Here is a 20811-nt window from a genome sequence, read left to right as displayed (position 1 = left end):
ATTGTAATGTTTGAAATATCTGTTTTAAATTTGATTTTAAATGTTGTGTTGTATGCTTTATTTGAAGCACATGTTAATTCGGTGCATTCTACATTGCGTTTTTATGGTGCTGTTGTAATCTTCCCAGAGAGCATCGGCTCTGGAGTGGTATAAAGTTAATTTAATATTAATGATGAGGATCATAATACTTGTTGCGCTAAATGAATACCAATATAGGCCATAATAGCCTGGTGAAGTGAACTGTGGGCAGCACAGTCGCAATGGAACCTGGTTCGTGTGAACGGCTGTTTACACGGCTGCATGTATAATGGAAAACCGTGGTTCGTATCAAGACGTGACATGGGAAGGGCATGTTCTGAAGCTGGTTTTCATTTGGAAGTCATAGTTTCAGGGACTGGGTTTCATAAGGATTTGACCTAAGAGGAGCCATGCTGGGCCAGGGCGGAGACCATCTAATCTAGCCCTCTGCTTGCACAGCAGCCGGAAAATATTTGCAGGGAGCCAAAGGGCAGGACATGAAAGCAGCAGGGACCTTTATGCACCTTTGCCACTGGCATTCTTCCCCCGATACTGTAATTCATAGCCATTATAACTAATGGTTATGAATAGCCTCATCCTGCACCGATGGCCTTATCCTGTGCCAAGTCTGTTACAGAAAATGAAAAGCTTCAGGTAACTCATTGGCAGAATTAATGCATTACAGTCACTTAATTAAGAGGCAGACTTTCACATTTATTCATCTGTCAAGCCTTATTTAATTACTTGTTCCATTCTGAACAGATTTATAGTTGCATTTTTGTTCTTTCAAAATGTGCATGAAGGGTTTTGACCAGTTCAGCGAGTTTTTATTTTAAAGTAAAATCATTAAGTCCAGTGATTGGTAGGTGGGGACTTAATCTTTTATTTGGAATATTGAAAATTAAAAGGAAAATTTTATTATGACTTATTTCCAACAGCAACACCAATTTTGCATTACATTTTATATACTCCTATTAGCTGAATCAGTCAGGCTGCAGTTCTGTACCTGGGAGTAATCCCACTGAACCCAATGAGAACAACTTCTAAGTAAATATATGTACAGCGGTACCATCAGAGAATTGTTGCTAAGCCTTGGAATGTGTCTACACATGAAACAGATTTAAATGGTGGAATGGCCAGTATTACAGGCTGAAAGCTTCACCCATAAAAAAGAATAAAATGCATAACCTATCAGAGAGAAAGATTAAGACCTTTGCTTATTTTCCTGATTTTCTGTTTGCAGGGAATTTTCACATAGGGAAGCACTGAGAAATGGTGTTCCTCCCATACACTGAAATGGTACACTCTAGTCTACTATTCCACAAAACGGTACAGAGCAAAACTCTGCTATAAATACTGCATTTGCGGTGTGCTGTGGAATTTATGATACTCTCGTGTATCTTGCAGGCCGTTTGGGGAAACAGGGATCCCCTCCTCTAGCCCTTTGGCCTGTCAATCATGCTTTCCCCCCTTCTTCAGGAAAGAGGGCCAGCCAGGTTTCTCCCAGCTATTTCAAGAAGCACAGAATGAAAAGGAAGAAACAGGAAGGGGATGGTTGGCAGCAGAGCTGACCAGACAGTGCCCCTCACTCCTAAATCAAAACACTTTCCCAAGATTTATGTTGCTCAACTATATCTCAGTATTTCATGTTAATTGTTTTCAAATTGACTGAAAACATTAGCATAATTCAGCATTTTATCACGTTACTATAGTCTGCAAACTTGACTTGCCTGAGATTTATTTCCGCATCTTAGTATTATCTCTGTAGATACACACACTTCTTTTTCTGGCAGTAGTAAATTAAATTTTCTCACCACCTTGTGTTTGAAGGGAGTGGCAGACAACGGCTGTCTTTTCAAACCATGTTCCCAGTGTCTGCTAAGGAGAATCACAGCTGGAGCTTCTCTGTCTTCAGGACCAGCCTGCTAGTCGCACCTTTCCCGTGAACGGTCTCCCACTCATAATCAGCCTGTTCTGTTGGGGCTCCACAGCTTCTCCGACACCTTGTCGTGACTGGCCAGAAGGCTCCAGCCCACCACACAGGACTCATACATACAAAGCGCTGCTGTTTGGAGCGAGAGTTCTTCTCTGGAGTAGGGAGATGTGTGGGTGCGGAAGAACATTTGCCATTACTAGAAAAGGCTGCAATGGCATCCAAACATTCTCTGGAAAATGTCCTCCAAAGGCACCCAAACATTCTCTCTTTCTGGTTCGGATGCCTTTCAAAGGCATCCAAATGTTCTCTCTCATCCCTTGTATCAGTGACGGCAGTCCCCTTTCCCAAGGCAGGCTGCAGCAAAATCTCAGGCAGAGTTAAGAGCATGGGATTCTCAACTGCTTAGAGCTCAGTTAGTCCAAGCAAAGGAGCTTTCCAGTAATAGAGGCATTGTACCTGTGATGCTTTCTGGCCTCTGCAGCAGCATTAGAAGAGAGTCCTCTGTCCATTCAGAAGAAATGAGGAAATTCCCGCCTTCTGCGCATGTCCTAGATCAGCTCTTTCTAGTCTGACTCTGAATCTTCTTCGAAGGCTGTAGCACCCAAGGTGGGAAGAGGCCCAGAGGGCCTGTAGCTCCGAAGCAGAGTGTGTGCTTTATGTCTGAGTCCTAGATTCAGTCCCAGCATTGACACCCAGAATTGGGTTGTCCAAGATTTTGAAGAGCTGCTGTAGTCAGAGTAAATATTGCTCCTATTTACTGGCTAAGTATTATATAAAGAGACTTCATACTCTTCTTATGCCAGCTTACTGTTTCTGACCATGAGCGAAGCTGGATGCTGGTTTTCTTCCAAGCATGTCTAATTTTAATGCTTTTTAAACAATGATTTCCTTAGAACACACTGGACAAAGCATGCCAATTGTTCATTCGATGTGTGGGCACCAAAAGCATTGTACATAATGATAGCAAGAATCATACCATAACAAAGCAAGGAAAGCTGCATGATAAAAATGATTTGGAGTAATTTTGCTCTGGAGCAAACCGAGAGTGAGAGATTTCTCAGACACTGTTCCCTAGAAGGCCTGTTGCCAAATCTCAGACTACGTGTTTTGATCAACCTAATATAAGTGTGCGCGCACACACACACACGCACAAAGGGAGGGAGGGAGAGATATTAAACTGGAAAACATGACTTAGTCATCCAACAATTAAAGGAAAAACATGTAATGTTACTGTTGCTTTATATGTCATAGCCATGGCAGAAATACATGTTGCACTCAGTAATAGGAATTTTTACATTTCTTTGTTCAAATATCTTTTATTTTACACTTTTGCTCTTAGTTGCAACAGTCCATTTCTTGTAATAGCATGCAACCAATACTTCACAAGACTCTCCTCCAACAAAACATGGCCTGTTAGATTAATCATCCTTCACCATCCTCTGCTAGAAATGTGAGCTTCCCCATCAAAATGTGTGATTTGCAGGAAACACTGAACAAATAGATATTACTGCTGGCTCACTACCAGCCCCACAAACCATGTTTGTGCCGACAGATGACTGTGAGCCCTTTTCAGATGTTACTGACGCCTCCCAAAGTACCGCGGTGTTTCGTCTTTCTCCAGCAGGCTCCCTGCTGTAACATGGGCTGTAATGGTCGAATTGGTCCCAGGTGTCTCCTCTTGGGAGACACATTTGTATAGGTTTACTAGGAGGGCTCTTCACTGAATGGGTGCGAGGAGATTCAAATATTCAAGTTCTGGGGATTCATACTGTGACCAGTAAAACAATCCAAAGGTATATTTGTCAGACTAATAAATACATAGATGTTTCCCCAAATTGTGGACCATAATATGCAAAAGAATAGGCTAGGTGAATTGACCAATGGAAGGCGCATCGTCCTCTTAGATAGCAGTATCTATCATAAGATCTCTAGGGAGACTTACAGCACTTACACAGCCCAGTAGTTCTAAGCCTTTTGGTTGTGGAACGGGACCAAAATAGGTTTTCCTTCCATCCCGCAATCCCAGGGCAACTGCCACTTGGGGCAGAGTGTTCTCCCTGCTCCCTCACAGGTAAAATATATTCCTTGTTTTGAGTATTCTGTCTTGTGATAATTATTTTGCGATGGCATTGAACTGACAGGGCACTACTGTGGTGGAAATGGAGCCCTCATTGGCCTGGGAATCATGGATTGGCGTTGGAAGGGGCCTCTACGGCCATTAAGTCCAGCCCCTGCTCAGTGCAGGGCTCCAGGTTAAAGCATCCCTGACAAGGTGACTTTCCAACTGCCCCTTGGACACCGCCTGTGTGGGAGAGCCCACAGCCTCCCTAGGTCCAGTGCCACATTGCTCTGACAGTCAGGAAATGTTTCCTGGTATCTAGCCGGCTTTCTGTAACTTTGGCCCATTATTCCGTGTCCTGCACTCTGGGGTGATTGAGAAGAGATCCTGGTCCTTCTCTGTGTGAAAGGCATTGAAGTATTTGAAAAGTGCCAACATAGCTGGGTTCAAATCAGTTCACAGAGTGACCTTCAACAGGTATCTGCCTCCCAAGATAACATACTTCACAAGGAATGAAGCAAAAGATTCTAGCAGTGTCTTAAAGACTAAAAATCTATTATTCTTGAAGATGCCTCAAGACCAACTAGTCTTTGCAGCAGCAAACTAAAATGGTTATACTGCTGGGATTTTTCTCTACATTTTGAGAATAAGATTAGATGAACTCCACCTCTGCCCCGATACTAATGGTAGATCAATGTTTGCCTTTTCTATCATTCATAATAAAGCATTTTGCACATCCCTAAGAAAAAGGTAATAATTTGCATCCTAGTGTCAAAATGGCATATGGTAGTATCTTACCAAATAGGGCAGAGAAGGGTTTCTGATTATTTTATCTGTAAAATTCCAAATGGTCTTTGTAAAGTATCATAGGAGGAGGAGAAAAATTCTATGCAATTTTTAGCATACAGTATGTCCTCTTTTGTCGTATCCAAACAAGGACAGTCATAAATGACGGAGAAATTGGAATAATCTGGTGAATCTGTGCTGATATTTGGTTGAGACAAAATGAGGAGTAATGGAGGTGCAATGTAACGATAGTGGTGACTCAAACAGGATATAAATATGTAAATATTCAGGCAATGTTTTAAGAATAAGCTTGTTATGATGGCAATGAAAAGCTTCATTAAAAATGAAGAGAGGAAAATGTCTGAATCACACATTTGAAGATTTTGCACAGCAGGGAGGAAGCAAAGCTTGCAACAATATAAAGTGCAAGGCTTGGCAGGTAAAGCTTTCTATCTGTGTGTGTTCAAGACCTTTCAACACACACACGCACACAGAAAAATTGGTGAAGTAGCCCTCAGCTCTACTTGGCTTGGCGGACCTTTCTATATTCACTTGAAGGCAGACCTTGATTCTGTTGATGCTACATCAAAAACAGCATCCTTGTGTCAAGTTCTCCCTTGATCCCCCATAAAATCTGCTGAAGTCACTCCATGAATGAACAGCATTTCTTCAGTGAGAAATGGGGCAGAAAAGGGGAAAACACGGTGACTTTGGCGTTGTACCCTAGATAGGCCATTCTGATCCATCTCTTCTGTAGGACCTCATTCCAGTCAAATGATCTTTCCCCACCAGCACTGCCACCCACCCTCACTACCAACCAATGCTTTCCCCAGCAGCTAAAAGCAAATGGGAGTATAATATATTCTCAGTGTTGGGCACCAGTAGGGCAAAGAGTGGCAGTTGCAAGCTTAAAAGGTTCCTTTCTGGGTAGAAAATAGCTTGTGAACGGTATGTGGATTGTCATGTGTGATGATCTTCTCTCAGGCCTACCCATAAGTATATAACTTTGATAAGTATTATTGCATTACCAGGGCATATCAATGCTTTTAAGGGTAAACAGGAGGGGCTGAGCCTTACCTCAGTGAGCCTGCAGACTGAAAACACGCTTACGTGCTGCAAGATGTGTGCCTGGAGAGCTGAAAGAAATTTGAAGAAAAATTCGAAGGCTCTATTCCCCAACCTGGAACCCACCAGATGTTTCAGACTACAGTGCCCGGCATTTCCGGCCATGCTGGCTGGAGCTCAGGAGCTCAGAACAACTGCTAGAGGGCACCAGGCTGAGGAATTCTGTTTGACTGGCCATTTGGCCATTCCCATTCTGCACAGCCCAAGGATGATGTCTGTCCCATGAGTAAGCCAGTGGCTCACTCATTACAGATGGAGTAATCTGATTCTGAGGAGGGCAAAGGAGCAAGGGGGAGAGCAGGTGTTCCCTGAGTGAAGTTTCTCGGGGCAGAGGGGTTTTCAAGGTGGACGGAGGAACAGTCGCAAGACCCAATTCTTGACCTGCTGAGGCAGCAACAGGAGAGGCTGATGGCCCAGTTAGTGGGGGGTCAGCATTCCCTCCATCCATCCCTCAAGCAGCGGAGCAACCCTTGAGGGTGGAGCTTGACTGAAAAGAAAAGCGAATGAGTGGCTAAGGGTGTGCGTGTTAAACCCCAAAGGTACAAACTGACAGCCAACCTTATAAGAGGAAGGGAAGGGAAATTGAACTGAGTTCCCACGTGTTGCTTTCCTTCTTTTTCAGCAACGAGCAAGCTTTCCTGTTGCAGAATGTCGAGTGCAACAACGCAAGCTGTGAGGGGGCACGTCGTATGTTTAAGGTCTACTGGGAGCTCTCCGATCTAAATCAGATCAAAGATGCCGTGGTGGCAACCTTCTTTGACATTTATGAAGACGTGAGTCGAGCAGTTTGTGCTGCTTTCTTGCCTGTGTAACTGCCGTCTGCCTGTTCTCGTTTGAGCTTTCATTCCGAACTCGTGCTTCTGAGTATTTTGACCGGATGATCCTCAGCACTTAATGAAAACAAATGGATCAATTGAAAACAATTCATTTGAAACAGGAGAGAGAGCCAGTGAGATTTATGGAGATCAGTCATGCTTCATTTCAACAGCTTTGAATAGATCTGTGTTAATAAAGATCTTGTCTTCTTTTATTTTTCTTTACTGAGGAGTGGGATTTCCCTAAGGTGCAAGCATACAATAAGGTTGAGTAATGTATTCTAAAACACGGAACCTCATTGGCATTCTTAGTATTATTTCTTTAGTTATTAGAATTCTACCCCACCCCTTTATCCAAATTGCCTCTCAGGGCAGGTTACAAGTTGTTATATAAGCCAACATATACATAATACAATAAATACTATTAATTTGACAACCATCGCAATAATAAAATCACAACAATCAACAAAAAAGCACCTGCACTAATACCTGCCGGTAACCTTCATATAACCTCAGTTCTTAACTGATAAAATAAAAAATACAACAGCACTAAAATATAAACAAATACTCTAAAATACCAAGAGATTATGTAAGTAGGGGAAGCACCCATTCCTTCTCTAAATGTGATTTTCTGTAGATGATGTTCTCGGACTGTTATTGTATTCTCACAATGTTATTGTTTACCATGGGTCCCTTCACATCCATTTGTAGACGTGTCTCAATATTTTAAGGTGCACCTCCTGGGCTGAATGTATGAATGCAGGAAATGCATGCTTTTGCAGCCTTTGTGACTACCCTTCAACCAGCAAGCCATTGTTCCTGTTGCAGAAGTGGGGAACCTTGAGTCCAGAGAAAGAAATGTGTATAATGACATCATGGCCCCATTGGGTTTTGAATCTAGATTTGTTTTGGAAAATAGTGTGATTCCCTGCCCCCATAGGTTAAAGTTGGCTTTTGACAATACTCAAAAAAAAAAAGGCAGAGTGAAGTGACAAAACACTTAAATTAAAAGTTGCATTAGTGGTCAGTTCCAGTCCTATCATCTCACAAACCTTTTGAAAAATACAGTTACTGTAGCCTTTCCTAAGGGCTACCCAGATTTTCATATGAAACACTTTCTCTGGGTAGGATGACTTTTCTACAACCCAGGAGTCTTTCCCCCCACCCCCTGTGGCTGATCTGACTTCTCACAAACATGGTATTTGGACAGGGATCCTGAACCAGATCTTAATTAGTGAGTGGATGCATATGAGCAGAGCCAGTCTTTGAAGTATGTCGATTCCCAGCCATCAAGGGCTTTAAAGGTCAAGATCTTGGAGGATCGGTCTCATAGGGGCTATTAGCCATGATAGCTGCATCCAGAGTGCGTGTGCTCTTAATAGCAGCTGAGCAGGGAAGAGAGGTCGTTACTTCCATAGCCTGCCTGTGGCTTGTAACCACCCAGTGTTGGAGCCAGAAGACGGGCCAGCAGGATGGATCCAGCAGAGCTGCCATTATATCCTTCGCTCCTAGATCCAAGTCAGCCTGACTGGCTGAGTTCCCAGTGTCCACAGGGCCTTTTATTATTACAGGCAGGTGCCTCCAGTTGTTCAACTGGTATAGAGCAGTGGGGCATAGATTATGCAGTTATCCCGCAGAGACCACAGCTGAGCTGCTCACCCCTGTGATTTGAACTGCCGGGGCCATTTCAGGATATTTGCATTTCGAGACAGGTGAACAAAAATCCCAAAATTCCAGCCACATTTCTCACCTTCTGTCTTCCCGATATTCACAATAACTCATTCTCACATCGTACCTGAGCACACACTGCATCCGGCAGTCTACATCCAGTGCCAAGTTTCACCTTGTCTTAATCTCTCATTCTTGAACCCTCTAACCATCTCTGTCCTTTCATACACTCCAAATCACAGTGCTTCCGTAGCGCCTTCTTTTAGATATAATTCCTTACTTCCTTTCCCCAAGGCGACATGCTTATTAGGAAGTTCCAAGGGTGAAAAGTACATCTCCATATTTTTGCTGCATGTTCTGCCAAATAAGTCATTCAAAATGTTTTCATGTTCCCTAATATCTGGAGGTGAAGTTTGACACTTTTGAAGCATTGTTAAACACAAACCTAATATCTGCTTAGCACAGCAGTGTTTCCTGTTGCAGAGAAATCGTAAAACTGACACACTTCCCGTTAAACATAATGAAGGATGGAATGGCATTGCCCAGAATACATGACTTTATACCTAAAACGGATGCCTGCAGACCAGATCTGTGCTAAATGGAGGAGAAAAAGAACGTAGACAAAGGGAAAATAGTTGTTTGGTCATAAGTCTCTGCAGTGCCGGTTTGTGGGGTCCGGTGCTTGCTTCCCATTGTGCTCGCACTGCCTTTAGTACAGCCTGGCAAACACTGGTGGCCTGTCAGCATTGGATACTTACTTGCATGATGACTTGGGAAACCTGGAGCCTGTAAGATGTCATCGACACCCCTTTATCCATAGCATGCCCATGTCAGGGATCCCCTGACACTCCTCAGGCCAGGGCAAATTTTGCCTGTTTTCCCAAGACTTACTTGCATCGGGAACCGCAAAGCTGCATCCAACTCCCTTTTAGGAAAAATGTGCTTTGGCAGCCAGCTGTCAAAACTTTGGGTTGCTTTTAAAGAGCTGCATTGACAGGGCCACGGGGGTCTTTTGTTGGGGCCATATGGTGGTGCATTGCCAGGGGAAGATGAAGGTGATGTGCGGACCCCCCCTCCGGTTCCCTTCGCATGCTTGCTGAGTGTTTGTTTTGTTCTCACGCTTTTAGAGCTGTTCAGGTGATGCGTTTATGCTTAGTTCCATTCTGTTTATTTCTTTAGGGAATCTTGGATATCATTGTCCTCAGTAAGGATCATTCTAAGCGAGAGCTTGCCATCCACGCATTAAAAAATAACTTTGAAGCGGATGCCTATTTTGTTAAAGTCATTGGTAAGTGGCTTACTATGAAAGCATCAACATGCTATTAGGGGAGAAATTTGATTCTGCTTCTAGTTGTATGCCAAGCCTGAGAACATCAGAAATATGCTTGTGTACTAACGATGCAAAAAGGAAACATTATTGGAAAGTGCATGTGGGGGACAGGGTTAAGGAAATCTAATAAAGTATAATCTGCATTATTCCTATGTTAGGCTTATCTTTCTTGAATCATCCAATGTAGATACTTAGTTCTTCATTGCGTGCATTTCAGAAGTACAAAAAGGGGCAAAGGACTCGCCCGTGCCTGTATTTAATTACTTTTCTTTCCATGTTATTATTTGCTTTATAATATATCCATACCAATAATAATAAATAATAGGAATAGCATTCCCATTATTAACTTTCAGGTATGGTGCAGAAAGGAGGTTAAAAATGAAATAAAACTGCACACTGCGGAGGAGTGGAGCAGAGCAGGTGCGGGGCCTGGCTCCAAGACAAAGGTGTTTTCAAGGGGGAGCTGGAGGCCTGAGCAGCCAGGCACAGGGCCTGCCTGTTTATTAGGCTTGGGGCTAGACCTTCGCCACCCAAATGTGTAGGCAGAAACTCGTCTACAAGGCTCTGACTTACATTCTGTCCGGGTGCAGATTCCCATTTGTTTGGCCAAATACAGACCCCTCCCCCTTCCCAGAAGACCCACGGTCCGGACTGGGGCAATTTGTTCACACCACCTCCTGCCAGACTTGGAAGTATCCCCGGCCTCCAGGCTGCTCCTGCAGCCAGTTCAAAGTGCTGGTACTCAATTCTAAAGCCCCGACTGACTTGGAAGTCAGGTACCTGGAGGAGAACCTTGGGCCTGTTTTTTTCCCCTCCATTGATTATCAGTGTGGTCTCAGAGAACACGGGTGACAACCCAAGAACAGTGATGGGAATGCCCTCCCTCCGTCCACCAGCATCACTTATTCACATGGCATTTTGAGTGTTCAGAATTCTGCTTGTTGGTTTCTATTTATTGGAATGCTTTGTGCATTGTATTTTTAATTTGGTAAGCCACCCTGAAAGCAAATGTGATGAATACCAATGCTGAAATATTTGAAATCCTTCTTTGGAAACTCTAGAATCCGCCCCAGTCGCTTTCCGTGCGGTCACTGGGAGAGCTCAGCACTTGCTTGGCTTCGACGCTTTCTACAGCACGGCGTGTCCCTGGCCTCATTGATTGAGGCCATTTTATCATTATCTGAACCTCTATCCCTTGACTAGGGAAATGAATTCACTGAACACGCAGGGTCTGATGTACACAAGATGGTGTAATTTGGTAGAATACGTAATAAAATTGTTCTGTTAAATACAGCTTTCCTTTCTTCAGATACCCACTGGGCAAAAAGTGACCTAAATATCATATTTAAGATGCTGTATGAAGTGTGAAAGTATGAAAAGTCCAGAATAATGGTGTATGCACTTGCTGAGATCCTTTTCTTTTTCTCCATCATTTCCCTCTGAAGTGCTTTCATGTGCCTTGCATCTAAAATCGCAAAGCTACCAATTACTTTAAAAAAGAACAATTCTGCAGAGGGCAAACTCCTTTCAGAGATGCCCAGCTCTGGCACTAGATTATTAAGGAATCGCCTGCTTAATCACAGCACGAAACATGGTTGAACCAGCTTTAACTCTTGGCACAAAGATGAAGTGCTTTCAGGAACAGATGTTCTTGGAGGTATTAAGGGGCAGAGAAAGAAAGGAAAAGTGAACGAGACATTAATTTGTAGCTGCTGACGATGAACTTTCTCATTTCCCATGGTCAAGAAGCTATTTGCTCAGGCATTTGTTGCCTCTCTGCTCTTCCATGCCTCAAAACTGTTAGTATTTTTAATGCCTGTATTTATAAGCCATCAAATGACATTCATTTACTGCAGGTGAGGCCAAAGGGTTGCATCTCTTGTGAGTTGGAAGAGGGACGAAATGTATGTTTATAATGCTTCCTTTTGAAACAGTCTACTATATTAATGGTAAAGCCGCAAGCATCCTTCCAACAAACCCTTAAATGAAAATGGTTGCTTCTGTTGCAATACAGGTGAGGGAAGATCAAGCAGGGAGGTGTCTCCACCTGAGCTGTGTTTTGTGCCCAGATCTTGCTAGCATCTGGCCAACACTTCTATCCATTCAGCTTACCGTCATTTGTTCCTTGTTTCTTGAATACCGTCTGATTCATAGTTTGGGTCGGGCTCTTTTGTTAATGTAAGTCTTTCTCAGAATGATAAAGCAGATAGAGCAACCGGGAAGCACAAAAATGGCCTGTTTCAGATTTACGGCTGCATTGCAGGATGCGTAAGAAAAGGAACGACAGGCCGTTCGGATGCCTGGGTTCAAATGCCCACTCAGACACTGAGCTGTTCACCAGCTGACCTGGCCCAGACCTACCCTCTCCTAGCCTAACCTGCTTTGCAGGGCTGTTGTGAAGTTGAACAACATAGTGCCCTGGATAGTACATGGGGGGAAAGCGGGATACACATTCCGATGAAAAATGGCACTGGTTGGAGTATAGATTCAAGAACTGAAAAATGAGCATGATGAGAAAAGTGTGCAGACCTCTATTCCTAGCATGCATTGTTAATTGTTCATTCTGAACATAAGCATTTTAGCCGTCTTTGGGACATGCTACCCAGCCAGGAAATGGCTATGATAGACTAGTGATTGCTTAATTAATGTCTGCATTATGCAAAGTGGCATAATTTGGACAGATCAATAATGTCTTTTTAAATGTTAATGTGAGGCAGACAACAGTAATTAAATTTTTATGGGACTTTATGAAGGAAGGAGATGCAACTTGACTTGCCTGAGCAAATGACTATCATGCAGCAGCAACGCTGGGTTTGCAGGGAGCTGTGCGTGGACTGGAGCGGGGCCAGGCAACTTCTGGAGCACCAGATGCCAGTCATCCTCCCACTTACGAACCCACTGAGAGCCACGGCCCTCCCCACTGACACTAGAGTCTCGATACCTCCTTCAAGGAGGCACACAGGGAGTGCCTGCCTTGCTGGAAATCAGACTTGTGCTCCCAAAAGCCTTTGTGAAGCACAGTTTTGCTCAAAAACCAAGTGTGTGTTGCAGGAGTGACTTGCCTTTAGGAGAAGTGGCTGCAGTTTTGCTTCTGCCATGCCCAACCTTAGCAGTAAAATTAGTGGCACGGCAGCAGGGACAAAGGGGGGAGAGTTCAAATGGCCACGGGACTGTATGTTGTCCACTCCTGGACTGCAGTGATACTGGTAACAGCACAGATAACCCTGCACTTTCTCTCTCGTTTTATCCACAGTTCTGAGTGGCCTCTGTTCCAGTGCCTGTCCACATAAGACATCAGTAAGTACACTGCTGAAACCTGTTACTGGAAAGATCTGGCATCCCAGATCCTGTTCATCTTTGCCCTTTTCAAAAGATAATGGACAGAGGAGTAAGTGCAATAGCTTGCAAATTAAACTTCAGAGTCATTTCTTCCTGGATAGGGAATTTATTTTTAATTCGCTTGCATGTAACTGCTCCTTATTTCCAAGGGTCTGTCATGAAGCAGTTCTAAAAATCTTGTGGAATATCAGTTTGAGAGAAAGAATTGGCTGTTCAGCTGCACGCCTCCTTTTCTTTCTGCAAGTCTGCATAATTCTTGGAGATCAGAGTTCACAATTTCCCATCACTGAAACAGTGTTCTGTAAGATCATGCCAGTATTGAAGAAGCAGGGGAAGGCATCAGTTCTTCAGAAATTCATTAGAACTAGGACTTGAATGCCTTGTTTTATTTGATAGAATGTTTGTTTCCATAGGCATGTGCATTTTTCTTTGTAGACTGTCTATCCTTTATTGTTACTTGCTGAATCACAATTTACCTGCTAAAACATGTGAAGGTTTTAAAAGCAGGTTGCAGTGCCATTTTAGGAGTAGGTGGTCAGCAAATGGGGAGGGCAAGCTCCACTGGCACGTGCAAACTCCATTATACCAATGCAAATGTAGAAGTGTTTGCTGGAGGGGAAGCCACCTTTGACAGGGTTCCATCTAGCCTAGTATTGTGGACACTGACTGGCAGCAGTTCTCCAAGATTTCAGGCAGGGCTTTTTCCAGCCCTACCTGGATATGCCGGGGCTTGAACCTGTACTAAGCCACAGCCTTGGACCACAGCAGTGGATTTGCAGTTGGACTGACATAGCCTTGAAAGGTGGCTGGGAGGTGCATTCAATAAATAAAATAAGACACGTGTCTTTGCGATGCTTGTGCTGCCTTTTCGTCAGCCATTTCCTCTAGCTCAGTGTAACCTCCAAATAATAAACTTTTGAGCAAAAATTTGAAAGCAGAAATTTGAAAGTCATCTCAGCAAGGCCCAATTTGTGAGAGCGACTTTCAGGCAAACTTGCTTGACAGCTTGGGTCCCCAAGGTGTGCTGTGCAGTTGAAATGCTTGACTCTCACTTATCTGCTTTGGACTTTATTTGAGGATCAAGCCTTCTTGAACAATTTGTCTTATACTTTATTCTCCCTTCCCAAAGGTAACATATCTTACCACTGTCTTGAAAACTGGGGGAAATAAATATAAAGGATATTCTGTTTTCCATAGACTTCGTCCTTCTGACTTGTATTCACATTTGTATTAAACTCCCAAGGAGACATGTGTGAAGTTCATACTGATTTTGACTTCTGAACAGTTTCTTTATAGTATCACTGCTGTAAGAGAATACTGTTTATGCACTAGAATTTCCATAGCTGCATAGAAGCACTCTTTGGGGGCTGAGAGCTCTAACTGCTCACCATTTAAAATGGCCTTAGGGCTCTGTTAGCATTCATTCGGTGTGGGCTGGTTGGCCGCCTATAAGCAGTACAAGCAAAGCTACGCAATGGAGAGCCTGCATGTCTGTTGTGCTGGGTGTCCAGTGGACTGGAATCTGTGCAGTATGGCTACTTGAACACAGAGAGAACAATATCCGTGGTGGCATGTTGTTCATTAAACATCAAAAGCGATATTGGCATCTTAAAATGGCTCGGCCCTTGTCAGCGGGGCTTACAGAGGAAAGAACAGTTGTTATCCGTCAGGAAGGTGTCTTGGAAAAGACAAACAGAGGAGGCAAACTGTATGAGGAAGGCCTAAGTGCAAAAATGAGTCTTTAGGCGCTTCTCAAAGATAACGGGATGGAGCAAGGCAGAGGTTATCAATTAAAGGGTATTTCACTGACAAGGAGTGACTAAAGAAAACTTTTGCCAGTGGGCACCAGGGGTGGAGAAACTGGACTTGGAATTAGAAGCCAGATACTTGGTGAACAAGCAGGGAGTCAGAGAAAGCAGAAAAGAAAAGAAAAAGAAAATTAGGAAAGAAGGGTATGTAGGAGACGTTCGAACATGACGGGGCAAGTTTGAAGACACATGGCCAAAATGGTTCAACATGGTCCAATGAAGTGCCTGGCAGAGTCAGGAGAACTGAAAACGGCCTTGTGGGCCACAGGAAGTCCATTAGAGCCTAGTGGGATCAAACCAAACGCGAGTCTCGTCCAACATTCTGTTGTAAGCCGCCCTGAGGCTTTGTTGTAAGCCGCCCCGAGGCTTCGGCGAATGGGGCGGCATAAAAATGTTTTAATAAATAAATAAATAAATAAAACATTCTGTTCACACATTCAGGTATCTTTGGGGGACCACAAGTAGAACATGAAACCAGTAGTCTTTCTCTAGGGTTCCCCAGCACCTGCTCTTCAGAGGCACCATGGCTCTGATGTTTGTGGCAGTGTACAGCTGTCTGGCCTGGTAGCCACTGGAAGCCGTGTCTTCCGTGAACTTCCCTAATTCCTTTTAAAGCCATCCAAGTCATCATCACATCTTGTAGAAGTAAATAACATAGCCGGACTGTGTTCTGAGTGGAGAAGTCCTTCCTTTGTCACAAATTTCCCACCATTCAACACAGCATCTCATATAGTCCTAAAAGAGAGAAACCTACTAATAAAAACTCTGCAAAAAAAGAAAACCTTCAACGTAAGAGAGCCAGTGTGGTGATTCAGAGTACAGGTGTAGGACACAGGTGAGCTGGGTTCTAGTCACTACTCAGCCATGGAAACAACTGAGTGACTTTGGGCAAGTTACAGACTCTCAGCCCAAGAGACCTGACAGGGTTGTTGTTGTGGGGATAAGATTGGGAGTTGGAGGAAGGGACTGATGCAAGCCACTTTGAGTCCTTTAAAAAAGAAAAAACGCAGGATATAAATCTAATATACAAATAAATAAAATTGTTCTGCAACCATGATGAATTTCAGCTTGCCTAAGCCCTTTTTCTGGCATCTGCTGTTCCTATCAAACTGTCCGTCTGCCATCAATCATCTTTTAGACTTGCATTAGCCGATGAGAATAAGTATCTCTGTTGGAAACGTGTACTGTTTTCTGCACCACTGGCTTGGGAGAACTCTGAGCATGCTGTTTCAAACACCAGATTGGAGTTGCGACTTTAAATGCTATTGTTCTTGTTCAAATCAACCTCAACGCTCAATGGCTAGGTTAGTGACTGGGTGCAATCACACTGCATTCAGAAGAGTGTGTACAAGAATGTATTGAAAGGGGAAATAGGTACCCCCCCCCCCCCGATTCTCTGCCACTTCAAAACAGCTCATCTGCTACTCTCGGAAGCTCAACAAAAAAATCATTGTAGAATTTCCAACATGAATGACAGTCTTGTCTTGTCTTTTCTTCTCTTTTCTTTTCACATTCTTCTTGTGATGAATGACTCAACACATTATTTGTCATTACAGCCCTTTGGTGTGAATCAGCCTGGACCATATATTATGTATACAACTGTGGATGCTAATGGATACTCAAAAAATGGCTCAGGTAAGACTTCTGTCTGCTGACAAGCTTTGACATCAAATTCCCTAAGTGGGGCATTATCGACCTTGCTGGTAAGAAAAGGGTTGGAGGAAAAAGAACTTCATGAAAGGGAAATTGGAAAAGAAATGGCCCATATTGCCAAACTCATTGCAGAAATGTTACAAAATATACCTAAATATAACCTAATAAGTAGTACAAATGAATAAAAAACAGCCTAATTCATAAAATGTACATTGCTTTCGCTCATACTGTTTGCCTCATTATGAGATGGGCCCACCTCAACAATCCTAACTTAAGCATTGAGATGGTTCCACAAAGGTACCAGTGACAAGAAATGGAATTATCAATGATGGGGCACCATTTCTGCCTGAGGGCTGGATGCCCACTCATCACTCCCAGTGCGGGCTGGCTGATACTCATGCAGAGAATCACCGAAAGTTACCTATTTGTTATAAACATTTGCTGCAAGAACATGCCTTTCTATATTTCCAGTTTGCATGCTGTTGTAGAGAAAGGCCCCGTCTCTTCCTGTTTACAGTCTGCTCGGACTGATTCGTCCAGTTCTAAGGAGGAGCTGGAAGAGCAGGAGGGGTGCAGGGAGAGGACTTGGGAGCTTCAAGGATACTTGGTGAAGTTTCTCAGGCAGAGCGTGAGAACCAGCCCTCCTTAGAGACGGCTTTCAACCAGCCTTGCACAAAAAACATAATATCACAGGGAGGAGGTTCGGTGGTTGCAGAGCAAAAGCCACAGGCATGGCTCGGCTCCAAAATTGGGGGGGGGGGGGGCGGGGGACTGATGTAGAAATCAAAAGGTATAACTCTCATAGATAAAATCAAGCAGATGTTGACCTATAGATGAGCCAGTGTAAGGCCCTCTTTTTTAGAAATCAGCATGTGTACATCCTTGAAACATAGCTGATATTAACTAGGCGCCATTCCAGAGGACCAGTTGACACTCGATAGATGAGAGCAGCAAAAGCAAAGTGCAACTGACATACTTCCCTCCTGACCTCCACAAAATACCACATGCTCTTTCCATCTCTGACAGACATGGACCTTCCCTCCCACCTTTCTTTCTACTTGGATATGCAGGGCAGGGGGAAGTCACACCAGTGTAACTACACCTCTGTAGCCTATTAGAAAGCATTAACTCTATGGGTAACCCTTGAATAAACTAATGTATAGAAAGGCATCCTGAGACATGCTTTGGGTGTGCCATGCTGGAGTGATTCGTAGGCAGCTCTGTTATTCTCAAAACTAAAGTTTTAAAAAGAAAACTTCCCCCCCGTTCTCTTCTGGGCATACCAGGGCTTAGTTTGGTTAACAAAAAAGGGAGATTTTTCAGAGTTAAAGGAGGAGGCAGTAAAAATGGATTTCCTCCACCCAGTCAGGAAATGACAAGCAAAACAAGCGAGCCAATTGTGACATGTCCGGTGTTCACCCACAAGCGAAAGGAACCAACCTGAGGGTGGAGCCAGAAGCTTTGCTGAAAGAATGGGACAGAGGGGGGCTTTCAGTTTGGATTCCCCTCTTTACATGGGCAGATGCTTTTCCCATATCAAAGAGTAAACGCTGCTCTGATTTCTACTGTTCTGCAACCAGTCGAGTTACAATAGACAAACTGAGATTCTGAGGCTTCATTTTGATTCTGCTGAAATGTGATTTGTGTTCTTGTCAGCATAAGAAAGATACTGTATCCAAATTTCTAAAAGCCTTTGTTTAAAAGATTCAGGCAGAGAATGGCATATTTGCTGTTAATTTTTCTGCTGGTGTATAGTTAGACTCTGTTTAGGTGGATTAACCAGTCCAAAATCTTTTACTGTTGCAAGTATTTGAGAGTTATCCAGAATTTGGGATTTGTGCTTGTTTGGAGAGCCAGAAAACTGCTGTGTGCCAGAATGATGGGCCCGGATATGGGAATCCAGATTTTGAGTCACATTCAGCTCTGAAACTCCACATTGTGGCCTGATTTCCCTTGCAGAATAATTGGAAGGGATGGAAATCTAAAAAACTAAAATCAAAACCTTTTGAGGGAGTTATGCTATCCCAGTATTACACTCCCACATTTTGCATTCATTTTTAACATTTAATTTTGCAGGGTTCCTTATATAAATCATTTCAGGATAATACACTGTTTTTTAAAGGCCTTATCCTGACTGTTACACAGATATGGGCTTGCCCATTCCAGGCTTAAGTCCACCTGATTGCTCACTCACTACTGTTAGGATTCTATACTAACTTATCTAGGAGCCAAGTTCTTTATTAAGAGCCAGTGGCTGGGGTGACCTGTGAATATACATGGCCATGTCATAATTGTATTTTCTAAGAATTGTAACTTGAGGCAAATGAGTCCCTTTTCCTTGGCAGAAAAATTATGCGCATTTATTTAAGAAAAGAGTGGGTAAAGGCTTTTTTAAAAGAAAGGGAGGAAAAGCTAACAGTTGTTGGCTTCCTTCTGAGGGCAAAGAGTGCACGGTTAATGCAGCTTTAAATGAAATCTATCATGACCTTTTAGGGGGCTTAATTGCACTCATTGGGTCTGTTTATGCAGTTGCGGCTTTTTGTCTGTTTTTTCACTGTGCTGGTTATGAATAATAATGGCGCCTGCTCCATCCCAGGCTTGCAAATCTTGATATTTCAAGGGAGATGATGCCATAAAAGCATACAGTGTTGTGGAACAGCTGGCTGCAGGTACCCATATAATTAAACTGATTATAATAAGCATTTCATGTGCAGGGTGGTCATATTTCAGCTATCCAGAACTGGCAACAGACTGGTTCTCTGCATGAAAACTGTCAGTCTGGGTAGTTTTATCATCATGTTGGCTTTTAATAAATTAAATCATTTTTAGCGCACAGATGGTAAGAGAAACCTGTCCCCCTGATAGGAGGACAGAGGGAGAGGTTCAGAACTCGCCTGGAGGTTGAATCTGCAGAGAATTGAGCTTCCTGGGAGGGAAGCCTGCTCAGATGCAAAATGGGCCGACAAGCTTTGCAAGCCATCTAGAGTGCCATGCTGGACATCAGATGGGATTAAAAATGTTATAAATAAATAACAGGGACCGTGTGGTGATCTAGTGTTGTACTTCGATCCACTTTGGACGTTCATGAGTTGCCATTCTCGCAAAAGCTCTTGGCTTTGTGATGGATGTTCCATCCGCAAGGAAGCTTTCAGATTTTGCCCCCAGTGAGGTTCCAGCGCAAGAGGAAATGGAAGGGAAGCTGGATCACTCCAGCAGGAAGTCCTCAGTGCCGCCACCTCCTCCTCCGTGAGTCTGCCTTCCTGCCGCCATTGTCCTCAGCTGCCAGGCCCCCTGCTGGGCAGAAGGGCAGCGGACAAAGCGGCAATGGCATCCAGGATCCTCTTTTCACCTGTGTCTGTGTAGCGCAACGTGAAACACAGGTGAATAAACAAGTTGCAGTGGGGAAGCGACGGCGTGACTGCGGGGACTGTTGTCCTGGGGTCCTGCTGGCACATGGGCCTTTGGCATCTAAATGAGATGGTGCGACTGAGTGTCCTGCACAAGCGGGGGGGGGGGGTGTCGCCAGTCACCTTCTGGACCCTTCCAACTCCACCATTCTGTGACACTATGAAATGACAGCTTCAAGCCAGAGATGGATGCCAGGCCTTTAATACAGCAGGCGCACATGCTATACAGAATGCAGTGGATTCTCAAGAGACAGAGGAGTGGCCTAAATGTTGTGATACTGGCATAATATAGTGGGATCCTAAAGATGGACAGGATCTTGGAAGTCATCTAAATCCAAAGAAAGGAACATCCACCGCCTCCGGCGACAGTCCATTCCACTATCAAACAACAGTGGCCACTGGGACATTTCTCCTGCTCTTTAGCCAAAATGTGCCTCCTCACCATTTCCACCCATTTCTTCTAATCCTTACTGGCACATCCACAGAGAGCAAGTCCGCTCCATCTTCCTGCGATAGCCGTTCCAGCATTGGGAACAGCAATCACATCTCTCCTTAATCTTCTCTTCTCTGGACTAAACAGGTGCAGCCCTTTCATCCGTCCTCATACACATGTGCACATTGCAGCCGATCTGTAATCAATACTATCTTTAAGCTGAAATTGGTAATACCAGGTGTGTCATTTGACATGACTTAGAGGGAAAGAAAGATATCGTCTTTCCTATATAGGCTCACTGACTTGAAATGTTCATGAATGATTGAAGTTTGTTTGGGCTAAAAGGAAAGTATAAAAAACCAACTGTATCCACAAATAACAAAACACATAAATAAAGTAGATATAAATATAGGGTTTCCATGTATAACACATAA

General features: G+C 43.7%; 1 protein-coding gene across 2 annotated transcripts in view; it reads left to right on the top strand.

Annotated features, from left to right (window-relative positions):
- Positions 1–20811, top strand: part of ITFG1 (integrin alpha FG-GAP repeat containing 1) — a 104299-nt gene that overhangs the window by 59021 nt on the left and 24467 nt on the right. For both annotated transcript variants that reach the window (XM_044427687.1, XM_044427688.1), the window contains exons 11-14: positions 6547–6697; positions 9587–9695; positions 12991–13034; positions 16441–16519. In XM_044427687.1, coding sequence (XP_044283622.1) covers positions 6547–6697; positions 9587–9695; positions 12991–13034; positions 16441–16519 — 383 coding nt within the window. The remainder of the gene's footprint in view (positions 1–6546; positions 6698–9586; positions 9696–12990; positions 13035–16440; positions 16520–20811) is intronic.

Source organism: Varanus komodoensis, unplaced genomic scaffold (assembly GCF_004798865.1).
Source record: "Varanus komodoensis strain SLA01 unplaced genomic scaffold, ASM479886v1 scaffold19, whole genome shotgun sequence".
In the NCBI taxonomy this organism is placed as follows: Eukaryota; Metazoa; Chordata; class Lepidosauria; order Squamata; family Varanidae; genus Varanus; species Varanus komodoensis.
Note: the sequence above shows the minus strand (reverse complement) of the source record. Positions and strands in the feature narration are given on the sequence as shown.